This window comes from Artibeus jamaicensis, unplaced genomic scaffold (assembly GCF_021234435.1).
Source record: "Artibeus jamaicensis isolate MK-2021 breed Jamaican fruit bat unplaced genomic scaffold, CSHL_Jam_final contig_432, whole genome shotgun sequence".
Taxonomy (NCBI): Eukaryota; Metazoa; Chordata; class Mammalia; order Chiroptera; family Phyllostomidae; genus Artibeus; species Artibeus jamaicensis.
The window spans coordinates 13,559,368-13,573,806 of record NW_026521828.1 but is presented as its reverse complement, the minus strand read 5'-3'; the positions used below and the strand labels follow the sequence as shown (position 1 = coordinate 13,573,806).

Genomic DNA, 14,439 nt, shown 5'->3' with positions numbered 1-14,439 from the left:
ATGTAAGCACCCTGGGGGACGTGGATCCACTGCCTCCCTCTGCCTTAAGCACCTCAAGCTCAGTGTCAGGCCTAGAGCCAGGCCAGTCCATGTGGCAGGGCTGCACAGTCCCATGACGTCCCCTCGCCCCCAAATACCGCCCTCCCTTATGCCAATGGCTGCACCGGCAGCTGCCGGGAGTCACGTATGAATGAACAGCGTGCCCGTTGAGTGCACTGAGTGCTGCACACATCACTTCATCCTGTCTTCACAGTGGCCACGTGAAGCAGCCACTGTTACTACCCATGCCGTTGGCAGGTAAAGAACTGAAAGCCTAGCAAAGCTAGGCACAGCCTGAGCTCCTCTAAGCATCAAGCTTTGTGCGAGTTTAACACAAGGTACTTTTAGTTTCGATTGGTTGTGTGGCCATCCCTAAGTCAGATGACCTCCTTGACCCACATGTCCTTCATTTTTAAATTGAGAGAGTTAAAGTCATGTTTATTAAATAAATGCTCATTAAGCATCTACTAAGATTGAGGCACAGTCCCTGTCCTCATGGAGCTTGTCACAACAACTATAGTAAATCTGTCACTACTATCTGATCAATACTCTGGAGTCTACATAGTCTTGGGGAGTACTGAGAATAGCAGCAGCAGCAATGCAATGACCCTCGTGCAGTGAGTGCTGCTTCCAAGCACAACACCACAGTAAGCACTTCAGGAGCATGACCTAGCCTAGTTCTCCCGCCCTGGAGGCCGGGATGCAATGACTCTCATTTTACAGATGAGAAAACAAGGGCTCGGAGTCCTCTAATGGGCCCATCCGTACAGCTTGGAGATGGCAGCACCGGAGTTCCAATTTACACAGGCCTGACCCCACAGCCTCGCCATCATGTTCTTCTAAGTAAGACTTCACGCTCTGGCTACTTACAAGTTTCTGTAGGGACTCTTAATCTCACCTGGATGACCAGTCATTTCAGAAGGGGGCGTCCAATGGTAAGCTTTTAAGGAATGAGGAGGTCTTCCCACGTCCCTTATGGTCACAGACATGCCCTGTAGTATGTCTTTGCTGGTGGAGTATTTTTACAGATTGAACCTTGGAATGCCTGCATCCGAATCACCCAGATGCCTGGTTGGTGTGTCTTGGTTGGTTCACTGTCATCCCAGGCACCAAAGGGTTGTGGGTTCAATTCCTAGTCCCAGCACGTGCCTATCTGCATTATATGATTTTTCTACAAATTAAATTCTCTGATGGTTTAAATCCCTGTGAATTATCTGTCCTTAAGGACACAGCTGCCATCCAAGGCTCCTCTGTGTGCACTGCACCTGAGAGCTTTTGGGGGAGTTCTATATTATCCTTGAGAAACCAGGCCCTGGCTGGAAGGGCTTTCCTGTATGAAGTATAAGGTTCTCTCTGGGATGAGAGCCCACTCTTAAGTCAGGTGTATGCTTTGAGATACATGACTTTGAGCTTGTTCTTCTTCTTGAGATATTCATAGAAGATATTCATATTGTTAGGATTCTGATGTTCAAAGGGGCCAGTGGGGAGAGGCCCGCTGAGCAGGAATTTCAGACCCACGATAAGGGTCTCTAACCCACCCGGTGAGGGCAGCCCCAGGTCAGGGGCCCCAGTGAAGTCACAGACCGGAGCCCTCAGCAGGAGGGTTTTGAGGGGCTGCCCGCCTGCTCCCCACCCCAGCCTGGCCTCTGCTTGCTCAGAGCCAGTCTTCTGATGAAGGACTCGGGAGCAGGGGGCAAGCTTGGAAGTCAAACAGACCCGGGCTCAAGGCCGGGCCTTACTGTTTACTGGCTGGGTGACCTCATTTCTCCTGGCCTCTGTTTCCTGCCTCGTAGGGCACAGACAGCAATAGAACGTGCCTCTCGTGAGCTTTATGAGGACGGGATGAGATGACGAGTGTGACTGCCCAGCGCACAGTAACGGTCCCTTTTCCGGGAAGGGTGCTTGCCCGTTCACTGTCTACAAGCTGAGCCTTCCCCCAGGGCTCACACTCCCTCCGCCACCTGCTGCCACCAGCTCCTTCCAGGCGGCAGAAACCGCCGCCAGCCCTGGGCAATCCTTCGTGCCTCTGCCTCTCCCAGAGTCACTTGCCTCCCTCATGCTCCTTCCCACAATCTGGACTTTATGACCACATCTCAGTTAAACAAAAAAGACTTCGAGTCGGCGTCCCACATTAGGAAACCTGTCAAGCAACAGGAAACAAAAAAAGTGTAACAAAGCTTGCCTGCCAGAGCTCGTGTTTGTATTTTTAAGTTTTAATTTATTGAGAGAGAGAGCGATTCGTTGCTCCACTTAGACCCGCAGCCTGAGCGTGTTGGGGTGATGCTCTGACCAACTGCACTGCCCGGCCAGGCGCAGCTCATGTTTCTTAATGCAGAGAACGCACTGGCAACCTAACAGTTATTACTTTACAGACAGTTATAACAAAGCTTCCATTGGAAGCAGGAGTGCCGCCACACACAGGCACTTGCTGATAGCAGCGAGGATAACTCTCTGGGACCTCTGTCACAGCAAAGGGAAAAGGGAGCAGAGGGAGAGGTGGGGGTGGCGGGGAGGAGAGGAAGGGAGGGACAGGGGGCGGCTGGTATGCATACTATTCACCAGTTAAAAGGAACAGAGTACTGCTTCACGCTGCAATATAGACGAACCTTGAAAACTTTATGCCGCCTGACAGAAACCAGTCACAGGAGGCCACATCATATTTTTTTCTTTAATTGACATGAAATGGTCAGAATAGACAAATTCATACATTCAATAGATAGGTAAGTGGCTGTTAGGGCTAGGGATGAAATGGGAGTTGGGAGTAGTAATGAAATTGTTCTAAAGCTGATTGTCGCAATGGTCTCACAACTCTGAAAATATAATGAGAATCAGTGTATGGACACTATTTTTTAAAAAGTCCAAAAGAACAGTAATTCTCAGGAAGTTGTGATGGAGGCAAGGGATGCCTAGGAGGTCCCCAAGATGCTTTCAGAGGGTCTCTAAGGTTGCAACTGCTGTCACATAGTACTGAGGACTTAGGTGGCTGTCCACCCTTGTGGTCTCCCTGGCGTCCAATGGCCTTTTCCAGAGGCTCTGTGCCTCGTGATGACATGATAGTTCTGAGGACTCATGAGCCATGTGCCTGTGCACTGTTGTGCTTTAAAGTTTTCTCTATCTTAATTCTTAACACAGTTAATGTTGATAGATATAATCCACATAAAACAAATGCTCATTGGGGTCCTGGGTAATTTTTAAAAGTGTGAAGGACTCCTGAGGCTAAGAAGTTTTGAAACCACTGGTAGAAGGATAAAGAGCCATTGCCCCCACAGCCCTGACATTCCTGCCTGACAATGGAGCCATGTCCTGGATTTCCAAACATGACCCCTGCCTGCAGGCCCCAAGAGAGCTCCGTGGTGGCCTGCAGTGCCTCCTCTGTGAGCGATTGTGTGTGTGAGGCAGGAAGTCAGGGAATGCCCACTGGAACAATATTTTATTCAATTTCTAATTCTCCAACGGGCATATAATTAGTGCTCAGGAAGTATTTTGGAATCCAGTTACCGATTTTTTCAGACTATAAGATGCACTGGACAGTAAGATGCACCTATGTTTTAGAAGAGGAAATTTGAAGCAAAAAATGTGGTCAAATATTGAATAATATAAGTAACATAGGCTGCCACCTCTCTCCCCCCACAGCGAGCCAGGTAAGCTACATTCAGACTATAAGATGCACCCCCATTTTCTTCCCAAATTTGGGGTGGTGTGTCTTATAATCTGAAAAAAAGACAGTAACTGACTTTTGGTGTGTCTGTTGAGGGTGCTGGAGAGGTTCGTGATTCCATTTGAAAACATTTCCTTCACAAAAGCTGAGATGATTTTAAATGATTTCCTACTTCAAAGAGGGACTCCCACCCACCCCGGAAGCCTCTGTCACATGCCACAGCATGTGGCATGGAAAGGACACAGGCCCCGGAGGCAGCAGGGCCTGCGGCCCCTTTCACTCAGGAGCTGAGGTGGGTGCGGGTGCCCCTTGTGGTTACGTGACTCAGCAGCTCTAGGAATCACACAAACTTGAACTCAGCCTGGCTCCTCCTCTTTCAAGCTGTGCAACCATCCCACAGCTACTCTGTCTTCTGAAACGTAGTTCCCTGATAGGACCTGCTCACAAGTGTGGGGATAAAATGCGACATTGTGCAGAAGTCCTGACCTCAGTGGCCAGAAGCAGAGAGAGCCCACGAGGTGGTAGCTGTCAGCCTTCAGCTCATTTCCAACAAATCTGAGGCGGTGACAGATCACCCCAGAGAGAGGCAATGTCACATTTTTCCAACAAGGTACACTCTCTATACTTAAGATTTCTATTTTTTTAAAAACACCTTCTGTGGTCTCCTGCTTGTTCCCTTTTTCCTCAAACTGATAGAGAGCACCCCCACCAAGCAGGCCCCAGACTAGATGCTAAGGAAGCTGAGATTCACCGTACCGTCCACACTTGTTAGAGCCTCGTAGGCTGCAGAGGGCCACAGACGCTCACAGAGATCCGCACAGCACAGACCAGCACGCTAAACACTATGGTGACTGTGAAAACAGCTGAGTTGGCATGAGCATTTACTACGTATGGGGCAAGGCATTTGTGATGCATGGCATAACTCATCTTCACAGGGACCCTAAAAGGCAGGTGCTCTTATTACCCCCAGTTACAGAGGAGGAAACTGAGTCACAGGCTAAGTAACTTGCCAAAGGTCCCTCAGCTAATGAATGATGGAGCCTGGACTTGAACCTAGGTAGTCTGGCTCCCAGGCCAGTTCTCTTGTGCAGGATGTTATAGCCCCTCTTACCCATCGGACCCCACGGCGATGAGTCAGAGTCTCACCATCTCCTCAGGAGGGCAGGAGGGGCCAGGGTGGGGAGAAGCCCATGAAGCTGAAAGTCAAGGGCCTAGAATGAAAGTCCTGGCCCTTCCGCTTGCATCTGTGTGATTCAAGCAGGTTACTTCATCTTCCCTGAGGTTCCTTCCTCTGAAAAGTGAGGCCTGCCCCAAGACTCGTCAGTAGGACTGTATAAAATACTGCCAGGCAACACGGTGCTATGGGCAAAGGGACGGAGCGAGGTACCAGGTCAAGGCTGTGCTGGCCGAGTGACCCTGGGAAAGTTATTTAACTGCTGTCTGAGCCTTAGTTTCATCCTCCAGCTAATGGAGATAATAAAATGCTTGATATGCGATTTAAGTATGTAAGAGATTTTATACAAGTATGAAAGGGCTTAGGGTTAGCTTTTATTATTTTGCACAAGGGTTGGGCAAGTTGCAAATCAGGACAATGTTACTACTGTAATGAGGCTGGTCTTCAGCTCTAAGGCAAACCAAGTTCCTGTGACTGTTCGGGACAGGGAGACATCAATGACATCATGGTCTTGGCACACTCCAGCCTTTAAAGGGTCCTGTGCTCTAGAATTCTGCAGCCCCATGTGGTCTCAACCAGCAGCTGCAGCAGCTGAGAGCCTGTCAGAAATGCACTTTCAGGTTCCACCCCAGACCTCCTGAGTCAGAACCTGCACTTTGACAAGATCCCCCAGCTAACTCCCATACACATACACTCAAGTTTGAAAAGCACCAGTTTAGCATGGAAAGAAGGAATGGTAATGACAGTTGTGGGCCTGGGATGGGAAGGGTTAATGTGCAGTTTGGCGCCTGCCAAGGCACCGGAAACAGAAGTTTTCAGAGATTGAAGTGTATGAACTGATGGGACAGGAAGGCTCCCTTCCTGCCTGTGTCCAGGATGGCCAGGGGCTCCAGCCTGGGACCTGCACTGAGCCCCGAACTGTGGTGAGGAAGGACCCCTGGGCCTGGAAGCAGAGGGCATGCTGGGACAAAGGGAGGCCTGAGTGCCTCTTCTCAGGCTACATTAGTCCTCAGGCCTTATGAGGTCTGAGGTAGAGTGCAGGAGCCCAGAGGAATGTCACAGTTAACTGAGCAGGGTTCTCCCGAGGGAGGCTGGGAAGCCAGCACTGGGACAGCTGCGTGAAGCCTCTGAGGCCTCCCCACTGCTCCCAGCCCTACCCTCTGTCCCCGGCTTCCCTGACCTCTCAGGAGGGGGAGCAGAGCTGGCATCCCGGGTGCAGAGCTGTGATCATGCTTCCTCCTCAGCGCTGGAGCAGCTGCTCCCCGAGCTCACGGGGCTGCTCAGCCTCCTGGACCATGAGTACCTCAGCGACAAAACCCTGGAGAAGAAGACGGCCGTGGCATCCATCCTGCAGAGCCTGCAACCTCTCCCAGGTCAGACATCGGCACTCTGCCTGGACCTCCTCCGGAACCTTTGGTGACTCCCCAGGGCCTGCTGGCAAGAGGAAGCCCAAGCCTTGGGGCATGGCATTCAGCACTCTGAGTGCTCTGGCCAGTGTCCTCATCCACTCAGCCCTTCTCCACACAACCCTGACTGTGCTCCTTGTGCTTCTCCATCCTCAACCCACTACAAATTCCCACACACAAGGCACACGCCACATATATGCACATACCACATGCACACCACATTCTCACATACGCCTCACATGCATAGCACATCCATAACAAACATGCACTACACAGGATACACACTGCACACACTCTCACCAACAGCACACGCTCACATATACAGAACACATGACATACAACACATCTCACACAACACCTACACAGAGCACATATACATCCCCCACTCCTACACACAGACACACACTCTCACACACACCCCTGGCCCCACATCACGCCCATTCCCCTCCCTCTCCTTCCCCCAGCTCCTCTGCCTCCCTGTCTCCCAGCAGCACGGCCTCCTCACCTGCCCCAGCCTTTCTCTGCACCCCAAGTGAGCCCATGAGGTGCCATGCGTAAACCAAGAGCCCAGTGAACTCTGATGAGCTGTACCCATGTCCCACACTATTGGAGGGGTCAGAATGACATCGTGGGAAGTCTCTACCGGATGACTCGCTGAGCCTTACTTCCCAGTGACAAAGCAGTCAATGTCCTTGGCTGCCCTCACAGGACTGGGAGGGGGAAAGGGGCAGTGGTTTGCTGAGCTTGCCGGAGCCCCTGTCCGCTGGCCAACTCCAGAGTAGCGCCCGTGTTCTGTTTTCTGTACTGGGCTCTGGGCACCCTTTCACTGGGAGAAGGAGATCCTCAGTAACAATGTAAAAATGAAAACATAGTTTGAAAACCAAAGAAATCATTTCGGTCCTGCACATGCTTTGCAAACTGAGTGTTGTGTCCTGTGTGGGACAGAAGTCCAGGTGGGGCAGGGGACACCTGGCCCCTCCTCATAGTCAGCAGCCTCCAGTCCCCTCCCTTCTCACCACAGAGATGTAGCAAAAATATTCTCCTTCCTCACAGCAAAGGAAGTCTCCTACCTGTATGTGAACACAGCCGACCTCCACTCCGGGCCCAGCTTCGTGGAGTCCCTCTTTGAAGAATTTGGTGAGTGCCCATCTCCCCATCTCGGGCTGTGGAAGGGCCCCGGACTGTGCAGGGAGATACCCGCACTCCAACCTTACAAAAGTGATCAATTAAGCAAGTTCCTGGGCCTCTCTGGGCCCTGCCACGTCCGAAAGTCTAGTCAAATTTGTACAGTTATGGGAAATCATCCCTAAAATTTGAGGAAAGGAAGGTGTGCAGGCCCAAGAAGGCATGGCACGTAGGGTGCTTTCTTGCCTGCCTCTTCACATTCATCAGCAGTGGCTGCCTGGGACCTGGGTTGGGCAGCTCAGTGGCGCCACAGGCATGGGCACAGCTGAGCCGGTGCGTGCAGGGTGCGTGCGTGCAAAGCCAGTTCTGTCTCCAGGGAAGACGGCACTATTCGACACAGGGAGAGAGCTGTGGGTCGGGTGAGAGACTGTCAGGGGCTGACAGACTTAGGGAAGACACTGTGCTTTCATGACATAACCCTTACACATTCCCAGAGCACTGTGCCAAAAGTAATTTCATCGGATCCTCTCCATAACCCTGCAAGACCGACAAGGCCAGGTTACAGCTGAGAAGACCAGGTCTCAGGAAGGAAGCCATTTGCTCATTAGGGCTACTACCAGAGTAGGTGGTGCAGGCCTTCTGACCCCAATCCTGCCCTCTTCCTGCTCTGCCACACTCATCCTCGGCTTTCTCTGCCCAATGGCCTGACGCTTCATAGACTGTGACCTGAGTGACCTTCGGGACATGCCGGAGGACGATGGTGAACCCAGCAAAGGAAATAGCCCTGAGCCAGCTAAGAGCCCGTCTCTGAAACATGTGAGTCATGGACGGGATTCCCCCCACTTCAGGCCCCTTTTCCTCTAGAGGGGGCGAGGAAAGCCCTCCCCCTGATGCTGGGGTGCTCCTGAGTGGACAGGACCCTGTTCTCTCTTCTGTGTGGTAATTAAGGGCAGAAACTGCACCGTGGAACATTTCAGTGACTCATGCTCACTGTGCCCCTGCAGAGCAGGCCTAATGGTGAACTAACCTGTCCCCACCCAAAGAATGTCCCCACCCAAAGGACATCCCCACCCAAACTTGTGCTTGTAGTAGTGCAGGTAGAGTCATAGAGAAAGCTCTGGACCAGAAGTCTGGTGGCCTCTGCCCTCTTCCCTGCTGCTGTGTGGCTTTAGGCAAATCATCTGTTCTCTCTGAGCCTGGGATTTTCTGAACCTACAAAATGAAGGTTTAGATCATATCTAGGGTTCCCAGCCCTGGGGCCATAGAATTGGGGGAAGGTACCCATGATCACATCGAGCATTGTCTCTCAACTGCATAATTCACTGTCATCAGCACCAACAGTACCAACTGTTAACCACTTTTTATGTCCTTTCCATGCTTGCAGCAACTGAGGTTAGCAGTATCATTATCCTCATTTTACAGATAAGGAAACTGAGGCTCAGAGAGAGTGAGTGACATGTCAGTGTCCCGCCACTGGAAGGTAATACAGTGTAACTGTAAGCCAGGGTTCGCTGGCCCGGGAGCCTAAGCTCTTAACCACGAGGTGATACCGCCTCACTAAATTACATGTCTCACATTTGTCCTGCTGTTCCTCCTACATATGCAGAGGCGGTTGTAGGGTTTTGCAGAACTCACAGTAGCTTTTGATAATTCTGCACGTGCTCATTCGAGTGTTTAACTACCCCTCTGTGGCAGTCTAAAAAACTTTTAGACATTACAGAGGAGCCCTGAGGCTTAAATCATTTGGATAAGAAACACAGGACCAGCCAAATAAACTCAAGGTTTCCCAGCTCTGCCCTTCTGCAAATCTATTATATGTTATGGCTTCGGTTAGATCCTGCCTCCCTGTCCCCAGCCTCCTTCCTGTCCCTTCGCTGCTCCCCTCTGCTCTCCTGACCTTCTTAATCTCACACACACTCCTCTCTGCCCTCCAGGCAGCGGGCCTGCCTCCACCGCTCCCAAACAGGCCTCCACCTGAGGACTACTATGAGGAGGCCCTTCCCCTGGGGCCAGGCAAGTCCCCTGAGTACATCAGCTCTCACAGTAAGTTCTGGTCCCCCTGGGAGTCAAGGGTAAGGAGCAGGAGGCTCCTCTCCTGAAGCTCCAAGCCTTGCCCTCACCCAGCCATGCCCACCTCCCGAGGAGGGGCCGCCTGAGCATGAGGCCTCTTTAGTGATGTCCTGGATGGAGGGTCAGTGTGTGCGACCCTGGAGGTCAGGAGTTCAGGCTCCAGTACCAGTTCTGTGTGCCTTGGACAAGCCCCTTCACCTCTCTGGGCCTCTGTTCCCCTGCCCTAAAGTAGAAAAGAGGGGACAGATAACACACATGTCAATGCACCAAGATGGAGGTACAGAGATCGCCACTGGAACATTGTTCCTAGCACTGGAACTGGTACTAACCTAAGTACTCCTCCTCTGTAGACTGGGGAAATAAAGTATGTTTCGGCAGAGTCACATCTTAAAGGTGGATCAGGCTGTCAAGTCAAGGCATATGGTAAAAAAGCACGTGGTTGAAATCAGAAGTCTTCAGAGTCTAGTGTGGGCACTCCAGGGGGTTGATGAGATGATACAGGCGGACGTAGTAGATGCTCTATTTATATTTAGAGCAACGCATCCTTTTAAAATTTCTGTGTGAATGTTTATAGTATTTATAATCTAATAATAGTATGATGCTTGTAATTAGTTTATATATAATTGTGTATATATAATACAAAATACATAATTATATATATACGTAATTTATACACATGAGTAGGACAAGTATATTTCATGACTATATTTCTACTTATATGTGAGCATAATAAAATAATTTGGAGAGCACTAATACAAATTATCTCTGAAAAATCCCTTAAATCGGCCACAAAGGAAAGTGTTTAGTTCTGACTGGTCCCTCAGTTGGTCCCCTCCAGTATTGTAAGAGGTGGCTGTCCCTTGGAGGATCAGATCAGGTACCAGCGTGGGTATGGGACTCAACGTTCCAGAGAAGAACGCACATGGTGGTTCAGGATGGTCCAGCACGGTGACTGACTTGTACACGGTGACGTTTAAGTGCTGCTGTACTATCGTTCATCAGCACACTGGAATACCTCCCAACCACAAAAAAGGAAAGAAAATAGGTCCTCTGTGCTGATCAGAAGTGAATTCCAGGATACACTCATTGGAAAAAATCAAACACAGAATACCACATGACTCCACTTATTTTTTAACAGGACACACGCAAATCATTTTAACAATTTTTCTAGGATATGCAGGAAACTCTTAACCATACTATACTGTGGGGAATGAAGACAAATCTAGATGGGGGAACATATATTCCCAAATTCTTTTGTGCTGATTGTGCTTTATGCTATGGGTATGTGTGTGTGTGTGTATATATATATTTGTAGTAAAATACAGGTAACAACACTGACCATTTTGGCCACTTTAAGTGTCCGCCCAGTGGCGTCCAGTACGCTCACAGTGCTGTGCAGCCATTAGCACTGTCTAGCTCCCAAACGTCCCCATCACCCCAGAAGAAGACCTGGTACCCATTAAGCAGTCGCTCCCTATTCCCCCCTCCCCTGAGCCCCTGCCAATCACCAATCTGCTATCTGTATTCATGGTTTTGCCTTTCTGGAAATTTCACATAACAGAATCATACAATATGTAGTCTTTTGATTGTGGCTTATTTCACTGAGCATGTTTTCAAGGTCCATCCATATCATTGCATGTATCAGTACTCTTTCCTTTTCATGGCCAAATAATATTCCACATTTGGTTTGTCCACTCATCAGCTGGTGGACATTTGGGTTGTTTCCGCCTTTGGCTACTGCGGCATACTATTTTTATAATTACTAAACTAGTTAAGAGAGAGTGAAATGGCCAGGTTGGACCTGTTGACCAGTGTCTCTCTTCAGCCTTCATAGTCTTGGGTCTCTCGTCACTGTGAGCAGCTGTTTGTATGTGAAACAGGTGACTTTATTTTATCCACTGGAGAATGGGGGAGGAAAAAGGGAGCAAAGTGCTGCTGGGCCCTGACTCCCAGGCAGCCCGCAGCTGGGTGAGTCTGCTCCGCCCCCGCAGAGAGCTCATACCCCTCCTGGCTGGGACAGAGAAGCTGCCTCTGCAAGCAGTGGGGATGCTGGGGCAGCAGGGAAGGGAGGGCCTCAGGAAGGGCCAGGGACCTTGTCCAGGGAGAGGGCGCCAAGCCCATTAGGGAGTATCCTTCCTCTCGCACACAGTATCCAGCCCTGCCAGGTGTCCAAGCACTTTGGCCAGGGTGTCCCCTCCCTCTTCTCCATCATGCCTCCTCCTCCCCCACTCCCACACCTCCTGTCCTGACTCCCCCAGGCCACCTCACAGCGCATGTCACTCTGAAGCCTCAGAGTGCCAGCTGGGAAAGGCGGGCCCTGAGCCTCACTTGGGAGATCAACCGGATGTCCCAGGTGCTGAGAATTTGAGCACTTCCGTCCTCCGGAAACAGATGGGCAGCAGGGTCTGGGAGCCCAGAGCAGTGCTCTGAAGAACAGTGGACATGAGAGCAAGTGGACTGTGTGAAGGAAGGCTTCCTGAAGGAGGGAGTGCCTCCTTAGGCTGGCAACCCCCGTTCTCATCCAGGGGCTGTCACTAGCAAAGGCATATAGCTCAGCTTCCACATCTGTCAAATGGGCACTGGTGAACCGTGTTGTGAGAACTGGTAGAGACAACGATAATGCTGGCTGGCCTTTTTTGAGCACACGGTGTCATGCCCTGTGCTGAGAGTTGACATGCATTGTATCACTAAGCCAAGATGGGACTGTTCATGAGAAGAACCCGAGATGCAGAGAAACTGTTACCTGTCCAAGGTCATTCAGTAAATGGTGGAGATAGATTTAAACTCAAATCCGGTCAATCCCGAAGCACATGCCCTTAACCTGCAGAACTTCAGGGTGTGTTCCAGAGACCGTCTACATCAAAATAACCTTCAAAAATCACTCCAATACACATATTTTCTATTTTTACATATGTTTTTAAATGTCCTATTAAACATTTAGAATTTCTTTAAATGCAGATTCCTCAGCTGAATCCATACCAGTGAATCAGAATTTCTAGGGATACGGCCCAAGGATCTGCATTTTTAAAAGATGCCCGGTAACTCTGAAACAACACATGTGAGGCAGCCCAACCCCTTACGGTGCTGCAGCCCTGAGTGGGGCTGTGTCTGGAAACTCGGCCCAGGCAGCTGTTGCACTCACCTTTGTGTGCTTCATCGCTCCCTCCAGCCCATCAGCCCCTCCGTGGTCGCAGGGACTTAGGAGGAGAACTGCTGTGACAAAAAGAGGGGGTGTGTCAGGGAGTGAGCAGAGGGGCTGCAGTGGCAGAGGAGGAGGCAGAGGCAAAACAGAGAGGGGGTCTGGGATACCACTCTGTGCATACAGGGACCCAGCTGTGACCAAGACACGCAGTCACATGCACCAGTGCTCTGGGGTCCTTGAGGAGAAGCTGACCACTCTCTGCCAGCAAAGGTCAGAGAAAAAAATCTCTGAGCTGGGCCTTGAAGGGTGAGTACGAGTTCTCTGGGAGAAAATAAGACGGCACAGGGAGTATCACGAACGATGCCTGGGGGTGTGACAGGAACACAGAGGGCATGTGGGGAGCGACAGCAGACGAGGAGCATTCAGGAGGCCCCACAGCCTGGCCCGGGACAGCTGCAGGGTGCGCCACTCTCCCTTCCCTGAGGGGGTGGCGTCGGGCGTCTGCACCAGCCCCGGCCCCTGCACTCTGCCTGCAGTTCGCCAAAGTTTGGCTCTTTCCGCCACCCCCACAGATGGCGGCAGCCCAGCCCAGTCCACCGTGGACGCCTACTACGAGGACGCGGACAGCAGCTACCCCTCGACCAGGATGAACGGAGAGCTGAAGAACTCCTGTAAGTTCCAGGCGGGCTTTCATTGAGGTTCTGTCCCCTTGACCTGACCCTTGACGTGCATGTGCCTACCACCCCTGGATCTCCCTGGGGCCACCAGAGAGGCCCCAAAGCCCTTCCTCTCAGTGACCTCAAGATTCAGCAGAAAGATCACTGGCACAGGAGTCAGGGGCCCCTGCCCTGACTCTTGGTGACTGTCCTTAGACAAACCACCTGTTCTCTTGAGCCTCTGGTCTCCTCATGTCTACGATAGGGACTTGCTGGAGCGCCACGAGAATGACCTGAGACAGTGGATGCAGAGATGGCGGGGTAGTGACCATCGCTGGTGGTCACTGAGCACTCGCTGAGTGCTAGGCCCTCAGCTAAACTCTCCACCTTCACTGAATCTCACAACAGCCCAATCTGGTGGATGCTATGCTGCCATTGCTCATGAGGGCCGTTTTACTGAGGAGGAAACTGCAGCTCTGAGGAGTAAAGTCACCAGGGTCACAAAGCTAGTGGTGAACGCAAAACGCAGTGCCCGTGTGGGGGTTTAGTCGTTACCGTGATCACAGCTCACACCCACCCCTCACGGGCCCAGGGCCCCAGAGCAGGGATGCCTGTGGAGGGGCCAGGAGGGGCCTCCCAGCTGATGGCACAGTGGCAGGTTCTTTCCCATGGCACCTGCAGACAATGACTCTGACGCAATGAGCAGCTCTTACGAGTCCTACGACGAGGAGGAGGAGGAAGGAAAGGGGCTGCAGCCCACGCACCAGTGGCCCTCGGAGGAGGCCTCCATGCACCTGGTGAGGGACTGCAGGATATGTGCCTTCCTGCTGCGGAAGAAGCGCTTCGGGCAGTGGGCCAAGCAGCTGACCGTCATCAGGGAGGACCAGCTCCTGGTGAGTGGACAAGGGCGTGTTCCTCTCCGCCTCACGCAGTCGTGCGCTTGCATCTGTGTGTGTGGGCGTGTCTGCCACGGTTACTCTGGGCTTGTGCACAGAGGCTCAAAGCCTGGCACTTTGAAGATTGGAGCAGAATTTTTTTAAAAAACCAAAAACCTCAGAAGACCTGCCATGGACTTTACCAAAAGTTTATTTTGCCAGAGACACATTTTTTTACACTTTAAAATAATGGTTATTGTTTTTCATTATGCAAGTAAAGTGTGTTTATTTATA

The 14,439-nt window shown here is 51.3% G+C and overlaps 1 protein-coding gene across 2 annotated transcripts in view; it reads left to right on the top strand.

Moving 5' to 3' along the window:
- Positions 1–14,439, top strand: part of AFAP1L1 (actin filament associated protein 1 like 1) — a 57,844-nt gene that overhangs the window by 19,005 nt on the left and 24,400 nt on the right. The window contains exons 2-7 of one of the 2 annotated variants that reach the window (XM_037161899.2): positions 6,116–6,244; positions 7,331–7,414; positions 8,121–8,218; positions 9,337–9,445; positions 13,187–13,285; positions 13,952–14,163. In XM_037161899.2, coding sequence (XP_037017794.2) covers positions 6,116–6,244; positions 7,331–7,414; positions 8,121–8,218; positions 9,337–9,445; positions 13,187–13,285; positions 13,952–14,163 — 731 coding nt within the window. Of the gene's footprint in view, positions 1–6,058; positions 6,245–7,330; positions 7,415–8,120; positions 8,219–9,336; positions 9,446–13,186; positions 13,286–13,951; positions 14,164–14,439 lie in introns of both variants that reach the window. The other variant, XM_053665915.1, reaches the window with a different exon arrangement.